General features: G+C 40.8%; 1 protein-coding gene across 1 annotated transcript in view; it reads left to right on the top strand.

Annotated features, from left to right (window-relative positions):
- Positions 1-3,750: 3,750 nt before the first annotated feature.
- The window catches only part of LOC310948304 (connector enhancer of kinase suppressor of ras 2), a gene marked incomplete at both ends in the record, with an annotated part of 66,076 nt that continues 42,678 nt past the window's right edge, over positions 3,751-27,148 (top strand). The window contains 4 exons of the mRNA XM_083915381.1: positions 3,751-3,814; positions 17,719-17,882; positions 24,988-25,190; positions 25,946-26,033. Coding sequence (XP_083771507.1) covers positions 3,751-3,814; positions 17,719-17,882; positions 24,988-25,190; positions 25,946-26,033 — 519 coding nt within the window. The remainder of the gene's footprint in view (positions 3,815-17,718; positions 17,883-24,987; positions 25,191-25,945; positions 26,034-27,148) is intronic.

The following is a 27,148-nucleotide window of genomic DNA, read 5'->3' as shown; positions in this document are numbered from 1 at the left end:
TCCCCCCTTTGCGAGACAATGAAATCAGAACGTCCGATCATCAATTCTAATCATGATTGTGACGTATCTGCAGACAGGAGCCAATGGGTGCGCGAGATCATCGCTGTGACATTCGGAAAGGGCTGAAAACTGAGCGCCGTGGTCCCGCCCACCATTGACTTTGTTCAGTGGGCTGCTGGAGCTGGAGGAGGTCACAGACATGGAAGCAGGCGAAACTTTCGATGGGGGAACGGTCTGTGTCCTCTGCACCTGAATGTGTCAGGGTACCGTATGAAGTGGTGTGGCTTAGGTTACCACTAAAACTGTGGTCAGCCTGTTTCACTGCAGACTACAACAACAACTGTCACTGTTGAATCACACAGATGTTGTGTTTGGATTTCTATTTTTAACTTTTCATCAGTTATCAGACTTCATCTCGACAGGGAAATGTTGAAGATTGGGAAATGTTAATAGCAGCATTTCTTTAAGGTATTGGTTTAGGCTAAATAACATTTCAATACAGACATTAAAGTGAACATTAGGCTACTTACTGCATTTAACTATTGGCATGCAAATAAACTAAATTTTTATAATAAGAATATTAAATATAATAGTAGTAGTCTTTATTGTCCACAAATGTGGAAATTTTCCTTCGGCTTCCCTGATCGGTTGAAACACATGGACTTATAATAAAACAATACATACAATGAATAGTGCGTGGTTGCTGCAGCTGCTATACAGCGTCTATCCAAAGGGCAATTTAACAAGTTCTTTCAAAAGGGGATGAACAGTATTTTTTTTCACCTGGTTATATATATACTTTTCCAATAATTTTAGTGCCCATGTTTGTGATTCTGGACAGTATATTTTTGTTCTTATTTTATAAATCAAATGACCAAGAGGGACAGTATTACAGATGTTTTAGTTAAAGGTATACTAGTAACAATTACTGCTTAACACACAGCATTCAGAATCTGTCCTTCCTCTCTCCCCGGCTCAACGGCCAGAGAGAGAGACAACAGCGATGATTAAGCGAGGTAGAGAGTGATTGAAGAGAGGGATCACCGTTCAGTGACGACAAAGTAGTCAATTTGAGGAATAAAATGATATGTCATAATAATGTCATGGCGGTTACGTTTAAATTACAAATAAACAAATGCACACCTCCACACAACCCGGTTGGAAGGTGATGCTCTGTCGGATTATAAGTGAATGCAGAGCTTCATCCTGTATGTATGTGTGTGTGTGTGTGTGTGTGTGTGTGTGTGTGTGTGTGTGTGTGTGTGTGTGTGTGTGTGTGTGTGTGTGTGTGTGTGTGTGTGTGTGTGTGTGTGTGTGTGTGTGTGTGTGTGTGTGTGTGTGTGTGTGTGTGTGTGTGTGTGTGTGTGTGTGTGTGTGTGTGTGTGTGTGTGTGTGTGTGTGTGTGTGTGTGTGTGTGTGTGTGCGCGCGTCGGTAAAACAGACACACTGCATTGTGCTCTTTGCTTTAGTATCTGACGCTGAGGGGGAGAGACGTGTCAAATCAGCGATTGGGAATGAGACAGATGCTTACCCTGCATGCTGTTACTGCAGGGGGATAAAAACCCACATGGGGCTTAAAGGCCCTTTCCCGACACTTTGAAATATCCATGCCTATCTGGAAATAATAAAAAAGAGACAATCCAGGCAGAGGGCAGGGTCTCTGCAGATACAGAAAGCACCACACACACTTCTAGTGGGTAAATAAAGTATGATTGATTGATTAGTTTTGTATTAGTTTCTTTTAGGATCATATTATACCTTTAACTCTAAGAAATATTCCATCCAAACATTTCTGAATCCTACAATAGGCTACTGCACCTTCAGCATGTGCAGTAAGACTTGTCGTCTAACAGTCTAATAGCTTATTGGCATTTCTGCTGCAGTATGCTTAATATCAGAGAGACACAGACAGAAAGAGACAGAGCCTAATAGCAGGTATGAAGAATTTGGCAACAGCAATCTAAACCATTAGGCAAATTGAGCAATAAATGTTCTCTCCTTTGAACCAGGTCAAAAGAGACATTGCCCCTTAAGAGGCTCCTTGCCAACAACATAAACCTAACCACTAACTGCCATACATTCTCATTTGAAGAACTGGACAATACATGATTACTTTGTAGAGCTTCTGTTTGAAGGTTGATACTTGAGCTTGATAGCATTCTGAACTTTGAAACCATTTTTTTGTCAGTTCTGTGTAACAGAAATAAAATATGTTCATCTCTAATCACTGTGTTTTGTGATCTGTCTGTGTGTGTGTGTGTGTGTGTGTGTCTGTGTGTGTGTCTGTGTGCGCTTGTACTTGTTTGCTTGCTCACATTCCTTCTCTTTCATGTTATATTTAAACTTTTAAATGCAGAGAGAAGTATTACCACTTGATGTCATCAGTGATATAACATTATGTTCAGTAATTGTGACAGGTGTGATACTGGTGATGATGGTTGGTTAAGATTCTGCCGGTTTAACGGTATATCACAGGTTTTTTGTTTTTTTTTAACATTACGGTCTTATTTTAGGTTCATGTTTTTGTACAAGTGTATCCATCAGGGTAAGCCCCATGAGAAGAACGAGCTTGTATAAAATATAAAAACATGACGTTCCGCAGTGTCATTTTAGAACTGTACAATGAGTAGTGTCACAAATAGTTTATGACACAACTTGTTTTGTGTCATGGTGTTTTACCCTGTTATATCTATCTATCTATATCTACCATACCTAACTGCTACTTTCTCCATCTCCCTATGTTTAAAGTGAGTCTTATTTGGGTGCTTGTGTATGTGTGTGTGGAGGAGATGCTGCTTTAATGACGTCACCTGTGTCCCAGGTGCACAGCAGGGGGCGCTGTTCCTCACAGCTGAGCCCATGCACCCAGCAGCAGCAGCGCCTCAAAACTGATGCTGAATTTCTCATCCACAGATGGTGAACTTAAAAAAAAAAACAGCTGACATATAAGCATCACCTTACCTTATGATGTAGCGCACACTGCCAAAAGGGTCACAGATAACATGCAGACAACCACAACTTTTCACTGACGATGGAATGAATTATCCCCTTCACCTTGTGAAAATACAAATGATAAAAACATTTGTTTCTATAATGTTTCAGGTATTTACAGTATGGCTGTGATACCTAAAAGATCGCATATATATATATATATATGATTTATTATGGTGGCTTTGCCATATACATTTAATTAATTGTGTTAGCATGCAGCCTTCCTTGCTCTCTCTCTTTCTGTATGTACATGTGTGTGTAAGGCAGGGGGGGAGACAGAGAGAGATCCTCCCTATATGGTGTGCGTTGCACCATTCCCTGGTCTGTGTTATGAGTGGTGGCCCTTGTGATGCTGCAGCGAGGCGGGCGGGAGTGAAAAAGAAGAAAGGGGAGGGGTCGCTCCATCCTCTCGCGCCCACCAAATCCACTTCTCACAGCGCGCGGGCTGCTGGCGGGAAGGCACGAGAAAGCGAGAGAGAGAGAGAAAGAGAGAGTGAGAGAACGAGAAGGAGGGAGGGAGGGAAAGGAGAGTGTGAGTGTGTGCGCGCGTGTCTCCGTGTGTGCGCGTGGATTGCACCACCGCATCCCGTTCACCCGTTTCTGCAGGCGGCCATGCTCTGATGGAGAGAATAAAACTGACAAACCTTTCTTTTTCCTCAGATTTATCCACCTCCGTGTCATTCCAGATGTGACTGACAAGTCGTTTTATGTCGCCCGCATTGAGTCCTGTGCTGTTCACCTCGGAGAGACTGTGACACCATGGCTTTGGTTATGGAACCTATAAGTAAATGGACACCAAAGCAAGTGCTGGACTGGATGAAAGGTAAATTTGGATGCCTTTCTTGCATCACCGTTCATGCTGCTTGTGGTTAGAATGAGGATGATGATGAGGATGATGTGAGCAGCGGAGGGCCACACTGTGTGCATGTTTGTTCTCCTTACCCGGACCTGCAGGCTGGCGTGTGCTTTTAGCCGCTGTGAATGACTACTGTGAGACTGATTAAAGTCACTCAAGTAGAGTGAATGGGTTTGAGTCCGTGCAGTGAAATGGATGTCCCCAAGAAGCAGGGAGTGGAGGCTCAGCATTCTGTCACCTCGCTTGCTTGGGAGCGCACCCCTCGCAAGCCAAGCCTATAGGCTGCTGCTGCTGCTGCTGCTGCTGTTGACCATCAGCTGCAGCAGCAGCAGAGCTCCCATCAATGAATGGGGAAGATATGTCATCTGCCACATGCTTTGAGCCCATATGCCAAGTCGTCGTATGTGTGTGCCTACGTGCATGTGCGCGCGCGTGTTTGATTAATGTATAGCTGCATGCACCCCCACCACACACACACACACACACACACACCACCACTACCACCTATGCCAGCCGTACAGTCAGTTTCAGCACCGTGGACAGCGCAATGCCGCCAGCCAAATAAGGCAAACGCACCGATCAGACTCTCTCTCTCTTTTTTATCTCGTTTGTCTGGCCTGAGAAACATCCCTTAAAACAGGCAGTATGAATGAGTAATCACTAATCATGCGTGTAACAGTGTGTGTGTGTGTGTGTGTGTGTGTGTGCGTGCGCGTGTGTGCGTGTGTGTGTGTGTGTGTGTGTGTGTGTGTGTGTGTGTGTGTGTGTGTGTGTGTGTGTGTGTGTGTGTGTGTGGTAGGAGCTGTTGTCACACACTCTGGTCAGACAGATCTGTGAGAGAAACTGTGGTAGGCCTACTGACAGACAATGAAAATGGGGAGGGAGGTTGTCCGCAATCCCTTACTTAAGAGAATGACTTAATCACTTCTGGGGGATGACTCAAACCTACTATGAAATGCTGCTATAGACACTTGTGATTGTGTGTGTGTGTGTGTGTGTGTGTGTGTGTGTGTGTGTGTGTGTGTGTGTGTTAATAACTAACAGTCACCACATTTAATCAGAATTGAATTTCCTTTAACCCCATATCCCTGCTATAGTTCCTTTTCATTGTGTTAAAGCTCTCATGTCTGAGATTAGAAGTCCAGGTGGTTGTCAGACCCTCGGGGGACATGGTGAGGTTGTATTTAGGATGCGTTACGTTGAGTGATTACGATGATGTTCCTGGTTTGATAATTGCTCTCCTCAGCCTCAGTGAGCGGCCAGTGGAGTTACAGCTTCATCCCCTTATCTGTGGTGGAGTGTTCAGTGTTGGAAAGCTCTGCTCCTGCACCGTTTATCAAGAGAGTTGGAATTTGATTGCGGATTAGATTTGAAAACAGACCAAATGTGGTTAGAGTTTTGCAACATGGGAAATACTAAAAATGTGGGCTTTGATGCCTTTTTTGATGCCACACACAGTGTTTGTGCTCAGAATATCTAGAAGTGAGATAGCAGTGATCATGCCAAATGTGGAGTTAATTACACATTCTCTGTTTAAAACATGCTGCCAGTTAGTCAGTTAAGTCTGTCAGCACCAAAAAGCCATGTGCTAAAACAAAAGCCTGCATGTGGCACTTATTTGCATTCCACCCAACGAGCCGACTATCCCACTCCACCTACAGGCTCCAGGCATGCTAGCTTTGAGCAATAACAAAAGTTGTATATGAAGACTACATATAAACAACATAACAATTGAATGCGAACATTATAACACATGCTGTTTTTAATCTGCCAATGAGGTACAGACACAAGTGTATTTCAAGTTTCACGTTCCTCAGTCTCAAAGTCTGATCACTATAAATCACCACAATAGGAAGTAAAGGTTTCAATATAATTTAAAGCTTGGAGTGACAATGAAAAGCCTGCACGTGTAAATGTTATGAGAGATGCAAGATGAATTAAAAAAAAAAGAATGATTAGATTTCACTACTTAACCACATGCTGTTATTTGCAAAATTCAGGTAATCTGATGCACCGAAACCACCTCATTAGGTTTGTCATCAGTAAAGCAGAGACAGAGAAAAATGTACACAATAGCACCAAAAGTCTTGAGGGGAAATTGTTTCATCTCGTTACTGCTTCGCTCTTTGTCTCCTCGTATGTGTTCTTTGAAAAGGGGTCTTTGGCCTCTTCCACATGAAGAGCGGGGGCTCAGAGATTCATTTTCATAGTTCACCAACAACTCCCAGTGTTGTCCCTGTTTCTGCGAAGCCCCCTCCTTTATCCTGTGGTGCTTCAAACATAGACCCTCAGTGGCAGGCTTATGCTCAGATCTTATTTTCTTCTGAATAAAGCAAAAGGGGAAAGGCTAGTATTAATCTGTAGGCTTACAGGCGCTTCACTGTGGCTTCACTGTCGCTTCACTGTGGCCTCTTTTTCTGGAAGCTCTTCATCTCTCTCACGCGGATCTGAGAAGTCTTGTGCCATTTTTAGAGAGCAGTGACACCGAAAGTTTCCTTAAGAAGTACTAGTGATTTCTCTTGCTTACCATAAGATAGCAACTTGAATGTACACATATAAAACACACAGAGAGCAAGCATTTGTCCTCACTTACATGTTTTAGATGCTATTAAGATTATTTCTCTGTGGAGTTTGGAGGCATCAATTGGCCTCTACAGTCCTTAGTTTCTCCATCTTTCATGGTAAAGATATTGGGCCTTTTCGTCTGCACATAACGGCTCATTTTTGCAACGTAAAAACACCTGTAGCCAAACTGTGTGTTCTAAGTTTTTATTAATCTAATTATTATTTGACCAACAGTCTATTTTCACTAGACAGCATCAGTAGAGAAAGGCAATAAATGTCCCCAGACGGACCCCCAGCAGGTTGGCGCCCCAAAGCTCAAAATATCATCAAAAATGATGTGCAGAAATTATTCATTGGATGGATACCTACCCTAAAATTTAAAATTTTACAGATCACAAATGACAAATTTGTTTCACCAGGTAAAATATATTCATAAGAAATTTGAAATGACACCTACATTTCATGATGTACATGACACACATATTTTTTTGTGTAATATATTTTTTAGATTAATGCGTTTACGTTTTTTTTTTAACATAACTTGACATGTTCTGTCTTTTTTTACAAATACTACTACTTACTGACTTTAGCAACTTTATACTGCAGGTTTACTTTGATTTATAGTAATAAGATAATCCTGTATTAGTCCCACAATGGGCAAACTTACAGTGTTACAGCAGAAAAAGAGGATAGTGCAATAACAAAAGCATCCGTAACAGATACAAAATATAGTAACAGCCTATGTACACAGTAAAAAAACATATATGATATTTTATAAGACAATTACATGATTTGTATGTAAAGTAACTGTCAGACCAATATTTTCGTGTAAAGAGTTTAAAAAAGTTCTATCAAATGTGGCGACATGACAATGAGAAGTAGAAAAAAATAATACTTAAGTACTCCAAACTCCACTAAAGTACTGGACTTAGCTAAATGTACTTAGGTATCTTCCACCAGTGACATTGTCAGTGATGCTTTCTTTCATATAAACCTTTACACTTTTTAAAATAGCTACATTTGTATTCAGGTCGGCCTTGTGAGATCATCAGAGATAGTTTAAATTCTAAAGACAGTATTGGGTTTTGTGAGAGTCATCAAATTGGGCACTATTTTGAGAACCTGTGAGCACAGAAAAAAAGGTAAAATGACAATCTCTATCTAAGTCTTGTGGACAGCGGCATCCTCATCAGTCCACTCCTGTCATATGAAAAAAAATGAGACAGAGAGACGGATACTCTGCAATCCTATTGACAAAACCTGACACAGCGAGCTACCAGGCCCAGCAGCATTTACTGTATCTCTCAGTGCTGAAGTTAGAAAGACTGCTCCAGCAGCAGAACACTGGTGAGGCTCACAGAAAGATGACTCATCAGCGTTTGTTTTGATTTGAACACCCACACCGGAGGAGTTTCCTCTATGTGTGTGTGTGTGTGTGTGTGCGAGGGGTAATGTATCTGCTGGGGTGTGCGCAGACGCAATTGATGTGTAAAGTATGACGCGCTTGATTCTGTGCTTTAACGTGTTAGGCACTGAAGAAAAATGGACTTCTTCTCTGCTCTCGGTGCTGTAGTGTACCTCATAAGATCACTGTGTGCTTTCAGGCGCACGCTATCGGCAGCCTGCTGATGCATACAGTGACAGGAAAATGAATAAGGAGGTTCATTTTTTCCTGCAGTAATCTCTTTTCCTCTTTGCATGCTGATGTATTGGAACAAAAAATCTAAAAATAAAGGTGATGAAAGACATATCAGTCATTGTGAATGACTGAGATCATGAGATGTGCAAATTTAGATGGAATTCAACACATGCATGTGAAGCAGGGGTAGGCAATTCTTTATTCCTTTGTTGAAAGAACCCCCTGGATATTATTTGGTCGTTTGAGTGAGTGAGAGCCACTATTTATTACCGTTCCATACTGTGTCCCCTGATTTAGTCTCCTGCTGTCATGGTAAAGAAGTCAGTGTTTGAAAACACGCTTCCCCTGGCTCTGGCTGTGTGCTTGTTGTAGTTTCAGCTTCATTAAAGATTAAAGAGTGTTCCTTATTATGTGGAAACACACACACACATAGAGGAAACTCCTCCAGTCCTCGATTTTCATACACAAAATGAATACAGAGGTGCATGCGCTGCATATGGATACACACGGATACTGGCACTCCAAGTAACGCACATGCTCACTAGAATATATGATATGTCCGTGTGCATGCACACTGACACACATGCATAGACCCACAAACTCTGGAGCAGCAGCTTTAAGTGGGGCATCGGTAGTCATGGAAACCAGATCTGATCGTGTCGGAGTCACAGCACATGTCATAAGATGGGGAACCAGCAACACACGGAGATGCCCAATCTACATCCTGTATGCCTCGAACACACATTTAGACACATATGAAGATGCATATACATGCCACACTTACAGACACACACACACAACACACACACACACGCACACACACACACACACACACACACACACACACACACACACACACACACACACACACACACACACACATACACACACACACACACACACACACACACACGCTTCTCCTCCTGTTTTATGGCCCTGAGCAGAGAGAGAAAGCAGGGACACACATTCAGAAATGGGGAGGTGCAAAGCAAAATGAAAGAAAGGCTGAGGAGCCTAAAATGGGGGAGAAAACAAGGGAGTGTGCAAGGGAAAGGGTGGGAGAGGGGGGGGGAGCACAGAAGCGATGGCAGAGCGGTGCAGAGAATGGGAGGATGCAGTGGGCATCATATCAAAGCACCCGCTCTATCCGGACACTTGGACAGAGGGGCCTGTGTGTGTGTGTGTGTGTGTGTGTGTGTGTGTGTGTGTGTGTGTGTGTGTTTGTGTATGTGTGTTCTATTGGGTTGATTTTGCACCTGTTGTTTAGGAGGCTGCAGTTTTACGACCACATATAAACTTCTCAGTCTTGCGGTCAGGATGCAGGGTATACAGACTGGGTCACTGCAGATTTCAAGATATGACTAGAGTGTGTGAAAATTTACATGACAACTTAATGGCTGGGTTTGCAAGACAGAAAATGTTAAGAAACCTTGACTTAAATGGTTAAATTAGATTGTAAGCTTGTATGCTCTTGTAGTTACCATGATAGCAGTTGGCAGTTTATTTCAGTTTAGCTGTCAACATTACTGCAAAGTGAGTTTGTCTGTTTAAGCTCAGATCGACAGTTGCTTCTCACACAGTGTTTTAGAATCATACAAGAATCACTCAGTTGAATCAGCTTTATGACATTATGGCTCTTGAGTTGTTTTGGTCCCATATTGTTAAAAGAGAGGTTTACAGGTTACTGTGAAAGTATCAAAACGCTCAATCCGCATAGAAATGCACACAGCTGTATTCTGAATATGTGTGTTTTTATGAGCCGCCAGGACTTCTGTACAGTTGTGATGTCACAACTATACTATATAAAGGTAGAAAGTGATGCTACAGTGCGTTGACAGTCCTTACCCGACTGCAATGATGGTGCAGAGACACAGAGAGTGCAGATGGAGAGGACTCAGAAACACTGAGCAATCAGAGCAGAATTTTCTTTTTTGATTGGGAGGTGGTCTTAAAAAGACAGACCTTAAAACAGAGCGTCTCAGACAGAGAGTGAATACACGTATATTCAGACAATATAGAGATGAGGATAATATGGGATCTTTAAAGAGTAGTAGCCCTCTTTTCTGACAAATACTTCCACTCTTTTAAACAATATAATGCATGTTATTGCACTAGCAGCTAATAATGAGCTCTGTAATAACCACAGAAAACAATACAACCAACCACAAAAGATTCAATGAGGAACCAGTCAAGTGTGAGTACATGTGCTAGTATTGTGTGCAGATTATAAGTCACTAACATTGACCAATCCCACTTAAATGCTTAAACCTGCTTTTCCATTTATGCTTTGAACAGCATTAATGATACATTGTCAGCTTTGTAAAGTTAGTCGTGCTCACATGTTGGCAAACAGTTGTTTACTTAGACCTCCAGCAGACACAAAGCAACATGAGAGTTAAGGTTAGCAGAGCTTTTTTGCTGCCTGGTGGGCTTGGGAACATCGCTGTGAGAGTGAGTCAAAACAGCAACGTGTGGCTGTAAAACGAACACAATGAGCTGAAAAATGTGCCAATGAGCCGCAGTGTCGTGTTATAATTGTCTGTGGGTTCATCAATCTGAGAGACCCCTTTTACATTTTAGTAAAACAGCCCTAATGTCAACATGTGAGCATATTAATTGTGACATTTCCTCCAGTATAGGATTGTTGTTGAACGTGTGCTTCGTGCATCTACTTCTAAGTTCTTCTCTTCCCAAACTACAGCTGTGAAGACACTGAATGTGGTAGAATAGGGATAATTAGGGCACGTAAGTTCATCTTAATATATGATTATACTTTCACTATGTCTGTAGTCACTTCAGATTCTCTGAGGTCATTCAGATTCTCGGAGTCGAGCCCTGCATTTGATCTCCTTGCGGCTCCCTGGTTGACCCTGTTTCCCGTCGTCCTGTTCCTTCAGATTGCCTCTTGACACCTCTTTGCCAGCTGGATTTCAGAGAGCAGGCCCTGGTGCACTTGAAAGCGTGTATACCGGGGAGCTAAAATGCAATGGTCTTAAGAATATTCTGTCATGATGTGATGAATATTTCACAGTAGGAATATTTTTAGTGAGTGTTGTGTCTTTTCTTCCCACTCACTGAAGCACTTACACCAGCTGGAAGCTCACACATGGGGGGCAAGGCGACGGGACAGGAGTCTTTGCTGCCTGCCGTTGCTCTTAGCCCAGGCTTTGCTCTGACTTGAACATGGTCTCAAAGGAAAACACAGGTTTGACAGTCTGATTTCAGTTGATGCTAATGGCCAAGCAGCAAAGTAACTGCTCTGCGAGAGTTTTTCAATTTCAGCCCTATTCACCCGTAAATGCAGTCTTTTTATTGTGGCCTTCAACAAGCTTTCAGTCAGTGTGGAACACATATATAGGCTACAGAGTGTGTGTGTGTGTGTGTGTGTGCGTGTGTGTGTGTGTGCGTGTGTGTGTGTGTGTTTGTGTGTGTGTGTGCTCCTTAGCCCAGCATCAGTGCAGAGACCTGAGGGGCAGCAACTGCTGATTCCTCACTTCTACTCGGCCTCCCTTGCTCTGGTTGCCTGGCAACGTTCATGTTTTCTGAAGGGGAGGGGTTTATTTTGCTCAGGAAAGAGGAAAAGATTGGAGAATTGCATGAAATGTAGATGAAGCTGTCAACATGAGATGCTGGCTCAAGCCTCAGCACACTGGGCTTTACTGATGGTCAGGATCCTGGGATTCTTCAATGTTTCTAACAGAGATATCACTTCTTTTAATGACAATATTTGTACATTACACTAAGCAAAAAACTACAAAACAAGAGAAACAGAAAGGAGTTTGGCGGGGTGGCGGGAGTTTGAAGGAGTGCTAAAAACAGAGACAGAGGGTGAATACAGGTATATTCACAAAGACGGTATGAGAACAGTGTGAACTTTAAAGCATGTAAACATGTTCTAGTAGAAACCCAAATACATGTACCTGAAAATGACTATTATGTGGAATCTACAACTGCTACACTTTGAAATTGTCATTCTTCAACCTAATATTCAAGCTTTGCCAGTATATTTTCTACCTAGCTGCATATTTTGTGTATACCCACAATAACAATATTTGATAAGAGATAGCTGGAGATTAAAGCCCCTAAAAAGTATTAACATCCCATCAATTTGGATTCAAATGTTGCTAAATCCTGATTTTTGAATGGAAGTATTAACATCACCCTTTTCTCACCCAATTCAAAATTGTGAGAAAATCACAGACAAAAACATAAATACAGAGATCTCTCAAGTTGAATGACCAAAACATTCCTAACATTGATAGAGAATTGTGCTTTCATGCAGGATCCCATAGTTCACAGTAAGAAACAGCATTAGAACGTATGATTAGAACCAGACCCAATATACAGTAGAACCAGCAATCAAAACCCAGCAGTATTTTGATGTGCTTTTGTCCAGTGAAGATTCAGAAAAAGGCTCAAAGACGAGCATAGAAACTGGAATAGCAGAATTTAGGGTGTTGTGAGTACTTGCCGCAGGCAGTAATCTTATTATCTCTATTAAACTGTGGAAAAAAACAGACTGTTGACAATTGACAAATGTGTGTTATGAAGAGCTATTCAAAGTGAAAGATATGGGAGATATATAGGCGATGGTCTGGCTCAGCAAATACTGTTCAATATTAAGTTCCTGACTCGCAGCAGGAAGGACAATATTTACAAGAAACACATGAGTGTCCTGCCATCGCCACATGAGCGGCGCCTGCTGTAGTGACTCCACACACTGTTGAAGCCGGGAGAAGGACAATCTACGGTTAAGCTATAACAACCTTTTCCTGAGTCAGTATAGCTCCCAGGGAAAACTTATGACATGATTGCACAGAGAGACCTCTGACCATACTCATGCAGAATTACTTTTTGTTTGTTTAAGCTGCCCATAGGCTAGGATTCGTTTGACTCTTATTTGCCTACACTGCATGGCGTACTACAATGTGAGGTCAGTTTTAATATTTCCTGCAATAACTTTGAACACAGTGAACTGTTGTATGTGAGAAGACATAAACACACAAAAGGTATTTGTTGTTTATGTGTTTACTCACAACAAGGGTTGCAAAGAGTCTGTCAATTTCCAAGGAAAGTTAAGCTTTGGAATTTGGGGAATTTTGCACAGTTTCAATATGAAAATCGTACCTTTTGATGGTTAACTTATTTGAGCATCTCATTCAGAAACAATTCATCAAAATGACAACCCTCATTGATGCATCATGGATGTATTAAGAGAACGCTCTGCATGCACAGTTCACTCCCCTCCCACACTACTGACAATATACTACTGAACTGTCTTTGCCAATTGTTGCTACATACTTACTACAGTATATATTTTATATTGTTTATGATATTTCAGCTAACAGCAGAGAACCTAAAGAAAAGTACACAGTTTAAAGTTAACTTTTACTAGTTTTTGCTAGCTAGCTTACGCCAGTGTTTCTCACCCAGGAGGACTTTGGAGTACTGCAGGGGATACAAGGTTTTTAAAACATTTCTGTAATTTAACAATGATCAGTCATGCACAATTCTTAAAGTAATGATAGAAAAATCAAAAATTTAAATGCAAGTTCATTTAACCAATTTTTTTAATCAGTATTCCTATTGTTTTTGCAAACGTTAACTGCCGTACACAACAGTGTTAGAACAAATGCCATCACATTTACAATTAGCCTGTTCACTGCAAGCGGGAAGTCACTTTCAATATCAAGAAAGGGATTTGTGGTTGAAACATAGCAGCAATACAGCTGACAACACAGAGAATGACAAATATCTTCAGTGAAACACAAGCCCAAGTGCATCTAAAAAAGACACAGTTCAAGTAATTACAATGTTGTCTTAGCGTTATTGTATGATGACAAACTTCTAAATATTTGAAATTTCTTTTTTTTTCGTAGTTTTATCTATTCTGTTTCCATTCATTCTTTGTTCACTTTAAACCCTAACTTTGCACAAAGCCCACATTGTTGGATGAAGTTTTTAAAGTAACATTATATTTCCTCCCCATTAGCCAACTTGCTAGCCAACATTAGCTAACTCACCACATGGCATATTTCACATTGTACATTTTTGACAAATGAATGGATTTATTTGGCAAATTAAAGCATTATGCTGCTAATGATATGGTAAAAGGATAGTTTCTATCTGCATATGATGTAGTGAATACAGCCTGAGCAGTTAACCCTTACATTTTCGTTGTATTCCCATTAATTTCCAAAGAAAGTCTCATCATACTGTATATGTTTATGTTTGTTATGTCTGTATATGTTTGCAACCCGATAGTCACAACTGCTACAGATCTTGACGGGTCAATTCGACGTCATTATACTATCATTAGCTGTCTTGTGAAGTCTAGTGCTGACAAACCTGACCCCTACTATGTGTTAGTTTGTTTGTGCGCATGTTTGCGAGCACCATGTGCTATTTCCAGCTGGCATGTGAACTCAGCAGATGAACTCAGATCAGCTGTCTGTCCTCTAGGGGAGGCATTCTGACTCATCCGATTGGCTAGCAGCTGTGTGTCACAATGTGTACATATATGTGTGAATGCATGCCAGTTTGCATCTGTGTGCAGTTCTATGCTTGTGCAAGTGAGAGTTCAAATTAATGTGCAATAACCAATCCCATCAAACCTTAAAGAGAATGGTCAGTAGGTGTGTGTGTGTGTGTGTGTGTGTGTGTGTGTGTGTGTGTGTGCGTGTGTGTGCGTGTGTGTGTGTGTTTCAGAAGTAGGACATCAATAATAGTGTGGGGGTTTTCCCAGAGGAAGCAGGGGTAGTTTGATTCTGTACTCATCGCCTCTTTATATAATTTATAAACTTTATACCGTAGGTGGAGAGAGGAAAAAAGAGAACGGGAAAAAGGTGCGACTGTTAATGATGACACTGGGAAGAGGACTGAAGTCACGACTAGAATGATAGGGTGAAAATATTCTCATTCCACCTGCAGATAATCTTAAATGTGCAGTGAAGATGTATTTTTTGCAAATATAGTCAAATATTGCATTTGCATTATGATGACATAAGCCTTAAGGTGCCACATTGTATGACATGACTACTATTAAAAACGCTTTCAGAAGGAGAGGCAAGGGTGTATATGGGGAAGGACAAATGTGAGAGTGGCAGAGGAAATCACGTTTAGTTTGGGAGGCTCACCTCCCTTCTCTATGGACATAAAGATTTCCATATTTCCATTTTTCTTCTGATAGTCAGGGTCAGGAGTCACTTATTCCAATATCCTAGTCATTAGCTGCAGGGTTTTCTCCGTGCTGTCTCTCCATGTCCCCTGCATGGCTGTCTCCGTATAGCAGCTGGCTAGCTAAAGCAATCTGCAAGTTCAGTCCACTTGTGCGTATCTCTGCCAACACCGGTGATGATTTATTAGACTAGACTAGACTTTTTTCCAGCTGTAATAAACATTTTACACTCAAAGAAAAGACAAACAGCTAATTTAAATATAATGCAGGAATGTAGCAGTGCACTTACTCATAGTCAGGAATGTCACCAAGAGCATGCTTGTAAAAAACAAAAACAAACATGCAGAGCTGTATTTTAATTAATTGTAGTACAAATAACTGAAAAAATAGGATCAAGATTATTTATTTAAGTAAGATTAGGACAAAGAAAAATTCCTTTACAAGTAAAAGTCTTACAGTGAAAATGTCACTCATGTTAAAGTATTATTAGCAATACTTAAAGTGTCAAAAGTCAAAGTATTTAAAGACGTAAGAAGAAGTAGAAGTGCTTTCATTAGTTGGTCAACTCACTCTTTGATAGATAGTGACTTAACACACATTTAAATAGATATAAATCTTACGGAGTAGATCTTTAATGCAGGAAAATGTGTGTGTTATCTGTAAAAGTAAAAAGTGCTGCACCTTCTGAATTCCAGTGCAATCAGGCAGTAAGAAAGTGCCATGAAAGTAAAGTACAATACTTTAAAGTAAATGGACTGTTTTTAAGGCGTTTTCTTTTTTTAACAACTGTTTAGATGTTCCTAAATATATATATATATATATATATATATATATATATATATATATATATATATATATATATATTTTAAAGATTATTTTTTTGGCAGTTTTCCAAGTCTTTATTACATAGAACAGACAGGAAATGGGGTGTGAGAGGGCGGGAGACCAGCAGAAAAGGGCCGCAGGTCAGAGCCGAACCCGGAGCGTCGAGGACGGTCAGCCTCTTAACATGGGGCGGCTGCTCTAACCACTGAACTACCTGCCACCCTAATAGTTTTACCTGATTAGAATACCAAATTACAGGTGCACATGAAAACACGTCCTCACATGCACCTATGTGATTTCACATGGGTAGTTTTCACATGCTTTATGTACAGACTGTAAGAAAACAGTCTTGCATGAGATAATGCTGTATTGTTGTGTGTGAAACACATGCCAACGTGGGATATGAGGGTTTCTCCATAGGGGATGTATTCCATTAAACAATTTCCACTTTGCTACAGAGCAGAACCTCTTACTGACATGTTAGATTTACAGAATTGCTCTTCTGTGCCATATGTAACAAGATTGTTTGTCCGTGTCACTCAGAGCAGCAGTAGGCTTATGTTTTGTCTGTTATGTCCCATGGCATATCAAGAGCAAGATGCCTCTTGCTCATCCTTTGTAGGGAATGTGTGTGTGGTGACGGTGTTAAGGTGCTACCACACTGTCTGCTCTCTGTCAGCATTGCCTCCCTTGGGCGTCAGTGTTTTCCTCACAGCTCCACTAGTCTTTAACAACATTCCTCCACAGAGGCATCAAGACCCTGAGTAACAACAGCAGTTGTAATTGTATTGTGATTGTGTTCAAAGTGTGTGTTCACGGAGAGACAGAGTGCGCTGTTAATGTGTGGTTCCATGTGTGTGCACGTGTGCATGAATTTGCTTCCTCTCATGCGTTTTTTTATTTTTTTTTTATTTCTCTGTGTGTGCTCATTTTGGAGCAGGCTTGTTCATTAGGTCTGCGGGGAGGTGGGCTTTCTGCTGACTTTGTTTGCTTCAAAGCCCGAGGCTCGTGCTGATCAATAGTATCCTGGACCCACAACGTCTCTGTGCAGCTGATTGGCTCTCTGCGTGGCAGACAGCCACAGCTTAACAGCGGAAAGTCATACATCAATATGTTACTCACATCTCTGCATGAAATTCAGTTTTCCTGCAAACTCTGAAAACACTAAAGATGCGTTGCTTTTATTCTTTTGCATGTAAAAAAAGCAATGCCATCAAAGGAAATCTTATTACAGCATGGTGTGCAATCATTATCAGCAGATATTGTTAAGTCAAACCAACAGATGTGTTTTCTAGGTGACAGTTAGTAAGTTGCCAATACAGCATTGATGCAATTTCTGGCTTAAGGCATGCGTTAAGCTTTTGTTTCTATCTGGCATTGAGTTTCTGTGTGGGTGTCTGCACTCATGCCTGAATTGCGTGTTGCAGCTAAATGGACCAGGATTCACTGTGCAATATGACTAAAACTAGAACTAAAATTTGCCTATAATCAATATTTCCTACTAATTTTATTTATTTTTTTGTCTCTGAAGGGGCAGAAAGCTCCTTAAAACACATATTGGGCCAATTAGAATATTTTTTTCCTTGTCAGCTAAGGCCCTCACATATCGCGGTAGCACATAAACATCAGCACCGGCTCATCTGTGCCTTTCTTTGCTCTCCTCAGGTCTGGATGACTGTCTGCAGCAGTATGTGAAGAGTTTTGAGCGGGAGCAGATGGGGGGGGAGCAGCTGCTGCACATCACCCATCAGGAGCTGGAGGAGCTGGGCGTCACCAGAATAGGACATCAGGAGCTCATCCTGGAAGCTGTTGACCTCCTCTGTGCTCTGGTCAGTCAGCCTCAGTTACTAAAACTATGATTCTCAATCGATGATACTTTGGAGGAAATTATGTATATGCAGGTCCTGGATGTGTGTTTGAGTGGTGGTGTTGGTCAGATTTTCTGGATTGATATGAGACTACTAGGAGCCAAAAGGTTATCACACAAGTCAAGAATATAACTGAATACACCAGTAAGTAATACTTTAAAGGACCAGTGTTTAGGATTAAGGGGTATCTATTGGCCGAAATAGAATATAATATTCAGAATTATGTTTTCTAATCATCTGAAGCTAAGAATCGTTGTGTTGTCTTTAGATTAGAATGAGCTTTTCATATCTACATAAGGAGCGGGTCCTCTTCCACAGTGCCTGTCTTTTTGCCCTGCAGTTACTACAGTAGCCCAGAACAGACAAACCAAATACTGGCGCAAAAGAGGGCCTTTTCCCGTTTATATGTTAAAGTGTAGGCCATCATAGATGCTACTACAATCTTTTGCTAACTCTTGTAAATTTAGAATTTAGACTTAGTTTTATACCATTAAATTAAATGAAAACATGATATGATTATTTATATTTTTAGTTTAACTTTAGCCAACCGAATGGTGACACATTTACTATACAGTATCCAAACAATTAAAGTGGGAGCGTAGATATGTTCCCTGGGTCCTATGTTCCTCGCTATGTATGTGACCGGGGAACATCAGACCCTTTTTTAAAAAAGGTCCGATGTTCCCCGCTTTTCCCCAAAAAAGTCCTATATTTGGGTCTGTTATTTTTTCCACAATCACTGCCGAGTTCCCCGGCAAATATGCCTATGTAGACCCAAACACTACCACCTAACCGTAACCTCTAACCCTAACAAAATGCTGAATTAAAACGTAGGACCTGGGGAACATAGGGATGACCCCCTAAAGCACCCTTTCTTCCTCTTCAGTAAATCTTATTGACTAAAATGATGTACAATCTAAGAACTACATACATTTCAGGGGGATGTCAACAGTGCAGTACAGACAAAATGAAAAGAATGCACATTGCATGGAGCTAGTTAGCATGTTTCCAGCTATAGTTCAAGTGTTAGCGGTTAGCTTGCCAGCTACAGCTGATTTAAATTGTGCCAAAATTATTTTTATTTAGGCAATAATGAATCTTTGTACAGTTTGTGTTTTGACAATATTTCACGTTTGATATTGTATTTTTTTGTTAAATGAAATAAGATTTTTGTGGCAAAAAAATATAACATATCACAGAAAGTGGCCAACCTCAGGAAAAACCATACCTTAGTATATCCACCATCAGTATTTTAAAAGCAGGCTATTACTTGTAGCTGCTGAAGAAAACCTCACAGAAAGATATATATATTGGTTGTTTATTTCCCCCCACCAGTTATTGATATTTGCTTAAGAAATGGCTTTAAAAAATCCTCATCATCTGGGCCCTGCTTTCTGTGTACTGCCTCGGTCACTGCTGACTGTATGTGCAGTGGTCCTGCTCTGGATTAGGGAATTAGGGGGAATTAGGTGTTACTCTCCCAGAGAGAGAGAGAGAGAGAGAGAGAGAGAGAGAGAGAGAGAGAGAGTGAGAGAGAGAGAGAGAGAGAGAGAGAGAGAGGAGAGAGAGAGAGAGAGAGAGAGAGAGAGAGAGAGAGAGAGAGAGAGAGAGAGAGAGAGAGAGAGAGAGAGAGAGAGAGAGAGTGAGAGAGAGAGAGAGAGAGAGAGAGAGAGAGAGAGAGAGAGAGAGAGAGAGAGAGAGAGAGAGAGAATGGAGTATGGAGTATGCAGAAAGAGTATGCAGGATGCACCTTATCTCCCAGGCACACATGGCTGGATTAGTTGGGGCTTTTTGAATGTATGTGAGCGTGTGTGCGTGCACATGCTTTTGTGTGTATGTGTGTGCTAATCAGCACCTCTTCTCATTCGAACGTTCCAGCATGGGAATATGTGTCCCAGAGCAGCAATCACTGTTTGTCCTGGAACTGGACACACAACACACATTAGGATGCCAGGTAGACAAGATGTATCACTTAAACTTCTTCTGTGAGTAGTATTGAATGATAATTACAGTTCGTTACAATTTACAGTAGGTCTTACTTTTTCTGTCTCTAGCCATCATTCCTATCAGATATTATAACACTGTGCTCATCAAGTTAAGCGATCTGAGAACACATTGACATCTGGGCAAGAAACTTTGACCGACACTGCCATTCAAAAGTGATAGTGAGGGTTTTCTTTTTCATAAGAGATACAACAGCATAATTCAGACACCAGATGTATTATTCACATCTGAAATACTCCCCCCCCCCAAAAAAAAGAATAATTAACTTATTAAAACTCCCTCTTAGTCAATGTCCCACATGACAGGGGAGAATATTGTTGGAACTATTTTTTTCGCACAAATACCCTTTGATTTTGAATTTGTTATCTAGTCCAGAAAAGTCTAAGTGACCCTTGATCATTATTGAACCACAACAGTGCAATTGGGCTTTAGATATTTGGTTTGTCCATATTTCTTTTGGCCCTCTTAATTCTACTCAGTGGTTAGATTCAATACTGTTGTTTGAAATAGGTTTAATCTGTAATGGGGTTTGATTCAATAGGTTTAATCTCTAATTTGTTAGTCCATAGTCCGAAGTCCTTTGTTCATCTGATTCATCCAATTCCAATAGTGCTAATCACAGAATAACCTTATATTTCTGTTAAGAAGAGCTTTGAAAAACAACATGTTGACTGTTAATGCCTGTTTGTTAATTCTTTTTATAGGCATTATTGTGCACTTGACACTGAAACAGGAACCTGTTGTTATTTAAATCTGGATAGACTCTAATGATTGCCTGATTCTTCTCTTTTCATTGCTTTGGTTGCAGGCAGTTTCAAACTTTTGATCAGTAGATTTCATTTTCATGTGCAAAGAGGGATTATTACAGGCATTATGTCTAGGCTCACTTGTGGTTGAGATAATCTGGCTAAACTGTTGGCTGGTTTACAGCTCGTCTGCTCATACCATTGCTCATTTATTGCCCGGTTGGACTTTGTTCCAGCAAAGTTGCAGTATTTTTCAAGATCTCAGCAATAACTTTGTTGGGTAAAATGTTTTCATAATCAATAGAAATGAAGGCTAAGACTAGAAAATAAGACCCAAGCTATAATAAATCAAAATTATCCTTAAAGATAGCGGCAGGAAAGCAATTCTCAACTGACCTACTCCCTCTCATTAACTGCAATCTCCAGGCAACAAAGGGACACTGGTCCATAGTACCTGTAGACACTGTGAATGTTTAGGTAATAAAGGAAGTTTCACTGTCATCAGCAAAATCTTCCATCATAAGGAGAGCAAAATCCTGTTCCTCTATTCTACCTTTTTGACTTTCTGGTCTTTATGCAGTAAAAAAAAAAAAAAGGATCAATGCAAGTTTCAAGCTCTGACTGAGCTTTCAGTCTCGCTGCAAATGTGGAAAAGTCCCTTCTTTTATGCCTATGCAATCGAGTTTTGCCCCCAGCATCTATGCTAAGTAGGTTTCTGCGGGTGCAGGGAATTTTTAGCGAATTGTGCTGCGAAATGGGCATAACTCAAGAATAAAATTACAACTCATCCTACAATCTGAATCAAAAGACACTCATTGTATTGAAGTTAATTGAATAATCGAATTTAGCTCAGAACAAAAAAGTCAGCTATAGCTCAGAAACTGCTTAGTTAATGTCTGTATATTATCGTTTTAAAACCTGTAGTTGTTAAGATGAATAAATATTTCCAAATATCTCTTTGTCTCTTTGAGATTGTGTCTAAGTCACAGCTCTCTCTCTCTATATACATAAAATATGTCACATAAATTGTAACTTTATTCTGCAGCGTTTGAGACTAGCTTTTTCTATTCCTTGTGGTGTCCCCCAAGGTTCTATTTAAGAGCCACTTCTCTTTTCTAAATGATGTATCATATTAGACCTAGTGTCCCTTCCTTCTGTCTAACAAACAGTGCAGTTTAAATAACATTTAGATTTAAGTAACATTAAGAACTGTTATTCAATTAACCTGAACTATTCAGTTTCTTACCTTCCTTTTCTTCTTCTACGTGAGAGGAAATGCATAATTCTCTATTGACTGGACAAAGGCAGAGAGACAGTGTAAACGGCTTAGCAGTCTGTTAGAGCTAACAAACACAGACAAACATGTTCATATCGATCAGGAATTTAGTTTTTCATCAAACTAACCTTCATATGTCTGAACTTGGGAAGGAAACTCGAGAACCTGGAAGAAACAGACAGGCTGTTCTGTACCAAAACATTGTAACAACAGCTTAAGTCTTCAAAACAACTCTGAAACTTAAAATATCTTGGTATAATCCATAATAATAATGAGGTAGCTTTATAATGTTTGGAGCTATGTCTCAGTTCTGCTTTTGTTCTGAAAAGGTGCTTCATTCTGTCATCTCTTTCACGCAGATGAATCAGCTTTCTATGTTGGTTCCCTTTTCAGCACTACCCTGTGTGACTCCAAATTGATTTTAAAATCCTAATATAGTAGGCCATAATTTATATTTCTAGTCCTTTTTATCTTTACTTGAGCTAATTAGACAGGAGTCCTCAGATGTCCCATACAGAGAAGCTTAAATGAATGTTGAATGTTATCTACGGGTTTTCCCCTAGTCTGTGAAATAGCATCTCCTATTACTGCCTGACCCCTCCACTCAGTCAGGGGTTTTTGTCTTTTTTTTGCCCTTTTATATGTTTTGTAATAGCTCTTTGGTTGATGATCTTGTGATTGTTTTTCCTCTAGTTGCTGATTGCTCAGCGTTAAGTGCACTATTTCATTTAAAACACTTTATCTGGAACAGTCCCACAAAAAAGGTCATAACAAAAAGGTCAAACAAGTTTCATAATTTGTATTCTGTCTATAATCTGATTAATATGACCCTTGTTTTATAATCCCAGCCCTTCATTTGAATTGTAAGATGCTTCTTAAAAAATGTAGCTGGACATAAATTGAGGTTAGTTACTCTGCATTTAGGTGCGAGTGAATGCACAGTAGAGCAAGACCGATGCTTGTATTTTGAACAGCAAATGATTAAAGGCTGAATCTTCCGTTTTGCCAACACATTTCATAAATAGCGTTTGAGTGTGATTCTGTGAACAACGATAGAAATATCAGCATAGAGGAGAGACCACTCCACACATGGCTGCTATGGCAACCACATCGACATGAAGGTGGAGGGAAGGGGAGGGGGGGTTGCTTAATGGCATCACCCTCTTACTGTATTGATTTGACACAAACAGGCGCACACATAGGCATGCACTGCTCAAATTATTTCTCTTTCTTTCTCCACACACACACACACACACACACACACACACACACACACACACACACACACACACACACACACACACACACACACACACACACACACACACACACACACACACACACACACACACACACACAAACACACACACACACATATTCAGACACAGGGCATTATTTCCCCGCTTCATCTCAGCACTCTGTCCCCTGGAGAGAGCCGCACGCAGCTTTAGATCGAATCATAGGACAGGCTAATTACAGCTGTGCAAACATGTGTGCTCCAAGTTCATGTATACATCTACATTTCCATAGAATACAGAAGATTATACAGAACACAATGTATGCATGACCCAGTTTCAGTGAGATGCATAGCTTGGTGCTCTCTCTCCCTCTTGTCTTCTGCCTCTTTAGTTCCTCAATTCTCTCTCTCTCTCTCTCTCTTTCTCTCTCTCTCTGCTGCCACTGTGAAACCCTCTCTCCTTTGTAGTCACTGTGGTCGTGACTGTGTAGAATAGATCTAGAGGCAGAGGAGGAATAGATACGTCTAGCTAAGCCCGTGCATCTGACTATACAAGGATGTGTGTGTGTGTTTGTAGCCTTTGTGTCAGCAGGAATCAGGCTCTGTCAGGCAGGACATGACTGGAGGTGCCTTGGGATGCTGTGCGCAATGTGGCTCAGTGGGTCTGTATGTGTGTGTGTGTGTGTGTGTGTGTGTGTGTGTGTGTGTGTGTGTGTGTGTGTGTGTGTGTGTGTGTTTATTTAAAAGGGTCACAGTGCAGTAATGGGCTACTCGACCAGCTTGGTGTTCTTGTATTAGTGTGGAGAGTGGCTATTGTATGAAAATGCTAATGGTTTTCAGAGAAAACTAAATCTAATTCCTGTTTCGTCCACTCAGAATAACTGTATAATCACAGTATATCACCCAACTTTCTCTGCTCAACCTTTAAAGGGTAATCTTTATTTAGCCAGATATATGTAGGCCTAGAAGTTATGTTGTATTTACTCCAAAATATATTGCAGTGGTTTCACATTACTCTTTCATGTGTCTTTGTGGCTTTTTATCAACCTGTAGTTCAGCATTTTGGGAAATTGCTTACTTGCCGGGTGTGAGATAAGAAGATTGACGTCTATCTCGTGTTTTTTGGGTCAAAACATTAAGTTTCTGGTAATTTCAACATGTTAATATGTTTAAACAAACAACAAGTTATAAACAAAAGAGCTGTGTTTGGGCATAGTATTGAATAGCGTCCGCGCTATCTGTTTCTCCCAGCTTCCAGTCTTTAGGCTAAGCTAACCACATCCTGATTCCACCTCAATGGGACACATAGATATGTAATAAATGAAGCTATAGTCAGCAGCGGGTTAGCTTAGCTTATCCAAACTATCTATATAGGTAATAGGTCTGCCTATAAGCAGTTCTAAAGTTTTCCAAAGATGTTATAATTTGTGCTGGTAAGCCAATTTAGTTATTTAAAGTTATCAAAGTTACCTTTAGGCGCAATCAGGCTGGCTTTTCCCCCCTGCTTCCAGTCTTTGTGCTAGGCTAAGCTAACTACGGCTGACTCAAGCTTCATAGCATTATCTCAACTAAGTTTCATGAAGATTCCAAAAGGGGAAACTATTTCTTGAACATTTAATCAAAGAATCACTGCCACAAGTAACCTCAAATTAATACTTTCTAGCACAATGTCCACACAGACTATGTAACAAAAGCAGCATGTTAGCAAAGTAGCAGCAGCAGTTTCAGTCCTCTATATACACAAGATGCGTTCAGGAGCAGTACTGAATGTCTGACAAATATATGTGGTTCTTGTCCTTCCAGAACTACGGCCTAGAGACGGAGAACCTCCGCACTCTGTCCCACAAGCTCAACGCTTCAGCAAAGAATCTCCAGAACTTCATCCTGGGCCGGCGGAGGGGCGGACACTATGATGGCCGAGCTTCCAGGAGGTTACCCAATGATTTCCTCACTTCTGTGGTGGATCTGATTGGTGCAGCAAAGAACCTGCTAGCCTGGCTCGACAGGTAGTCCACACTAGCCCTTTACTTTTTAGGACAATATCCCTGATTAAGTAAGGATGATGACAAAAACCTTAATTTCTATGCTAATGTTTAAGAAATGGTACCTGTTATTAGAAATGAGTAACTTTTTTACATGCAACACACTCGGCAGTGGACAAAATAACAGAAACATCTTACAATCTGCCCCTGACACAAAGTTTCAACAAAAATGTAACTAAAATAAAATAATACACACACACATGTTGTTTGCATTCGTAATAAAGCGATTTGGAGCATTGTAGATCCCTGCATTGCATAGCTTCCTGGCCGTGATATCAAACCAAATACTGTTATTTGTCTTTATCACTTGCTCATGTGCTCTGAGAGGAGCAGAAAATAGTTTTTATTACACTCTCCCACTGTCCTATCACAGCTTTTAAAATCACACTCTTAGCAAATAAATGATCGGAACAAGATAAAAACACCAATAAAGCAAAAAAAATCACTTCCTCAAAACAGAAAAGAAATGTAATACAATGGCAGAATATACTTTGCTCACATTTATTTAAGTGTGAATTTGAGACTCATTTCACCCGGGAGAAGAAAAAAAAAACTTCACTCCAAACAGGAAAATTGGATGAAAACAATAACAACATGTAGAATAAGACCATGACCAGTACACTAATCCAATGTTCTACAAAAGCTTGCCGTGTTTTTAAGGTCTCGGGTGCATTTGTCAAATAATGAACTGTTTTTTCCCTTTTTTTTGGTTGCCTCAGGTCTCCGTTTGCCAGTGTGACAGAGTATTCATTACTGAAGAACAACATTGTGCAACTCTGCCTAGAATTAACCACCATCGTGCAACAGGTGCTTCCTCACACATTCACCAACACACAGGATGCAGGCATCACACAGACCATCATGTCCATGTCCATGTCCATTATACTGATACAATTAGAGGGCATGCTTTTGAATTGAAAGGTCCAAACTAAAGTGGGTTTGGATTGGGAGCATCAATACTTCAATACAGCTTCATGTGGTCTTTAGTTCATTTCTATAGAGTCGATTATGAGTGGAACATATGCACACTGCCAGAGGCTGTTTGCAGCATGGCTGATGGGACGAGTCGCTCTCAGTAACAGCCATGGGCAAAGAGCTCATTGACTGTTAGACCACATCCTCTGCTTAACTTTCAGGCCCTGATGGAGAATGAACTAGGGGTGTCTCATCCCTTCATTTCCTGTCCTCCTTCGGTTCCCCCTCTGGCTCACTCCCTCGTGTAGATTCACCACGCTTAGAGACACAAAAGCACTTTTCTGGAAGTACATTCACACTCTGATACTTAAGAAATCTCATTGTTTGGACAGAAAGTATGCCTGCTCTCCTGGACTGCATCCTCGTCCTCCCTGTAAGAGCCTGCTTAGAGTGTGTGAGAGTGTGTTTGTACGTGTGCCCGGAGTGAGTCCTGGCGCTGAGCAGATAACACTCATCCCCTCTTACAAGGGCCAGAGGAGAGGGAAGAAAAGGGGGCCACTGCAGGTCCACAATGGGCCAAATGAACATGTGGCTGCCAGGATGCAGCGAGACAGACAAAGGTGGCAGCACCGCCCGCACTAATGCATCAAACAGATGAATTAACTGCTACCATGCACATCTGGTGGATTCGGTGGGCTCCTTTCCCAGAAATAGATTAACTATCAGCTATCGTTAAATAACAATCTGTCATGTTCAAATAATGTAGTTTTTAAATCCTTCGGAGGCTCGTGGAGCTCTGGGCGGCGGAGTCATTCCAGAATTGGTCAATCCAATGTTTTAGTCTGCCTAGATTATAAAGTAATATGCATAATGTGGACAGCTAGAAATGAAATAGCTGACTGCTGATGTTCTCCATTAAAAAAGAAGTCATCATCTTTCCTCCGGTTGCCCGTCTCATTTGTCTTATTTCCTTCTTTCCTGGTTGTTATATCTGGAGGAGGGAGATA

This window comes from Echiichthys vipera (genome assembly GCF_963691815.1).
Source record: "Echiichthys vipera genome assembly, chromosome: 6".
Lineage (NCBI taxonomy): Eukaryota > Metazoa > Chordata > Actinopteri > Perciformes > Trachinidae > Echiichthys > Echiichthys vipera.
This window is presented reverse-complemented; position numbering and strand designations above follow the sequence as displayed.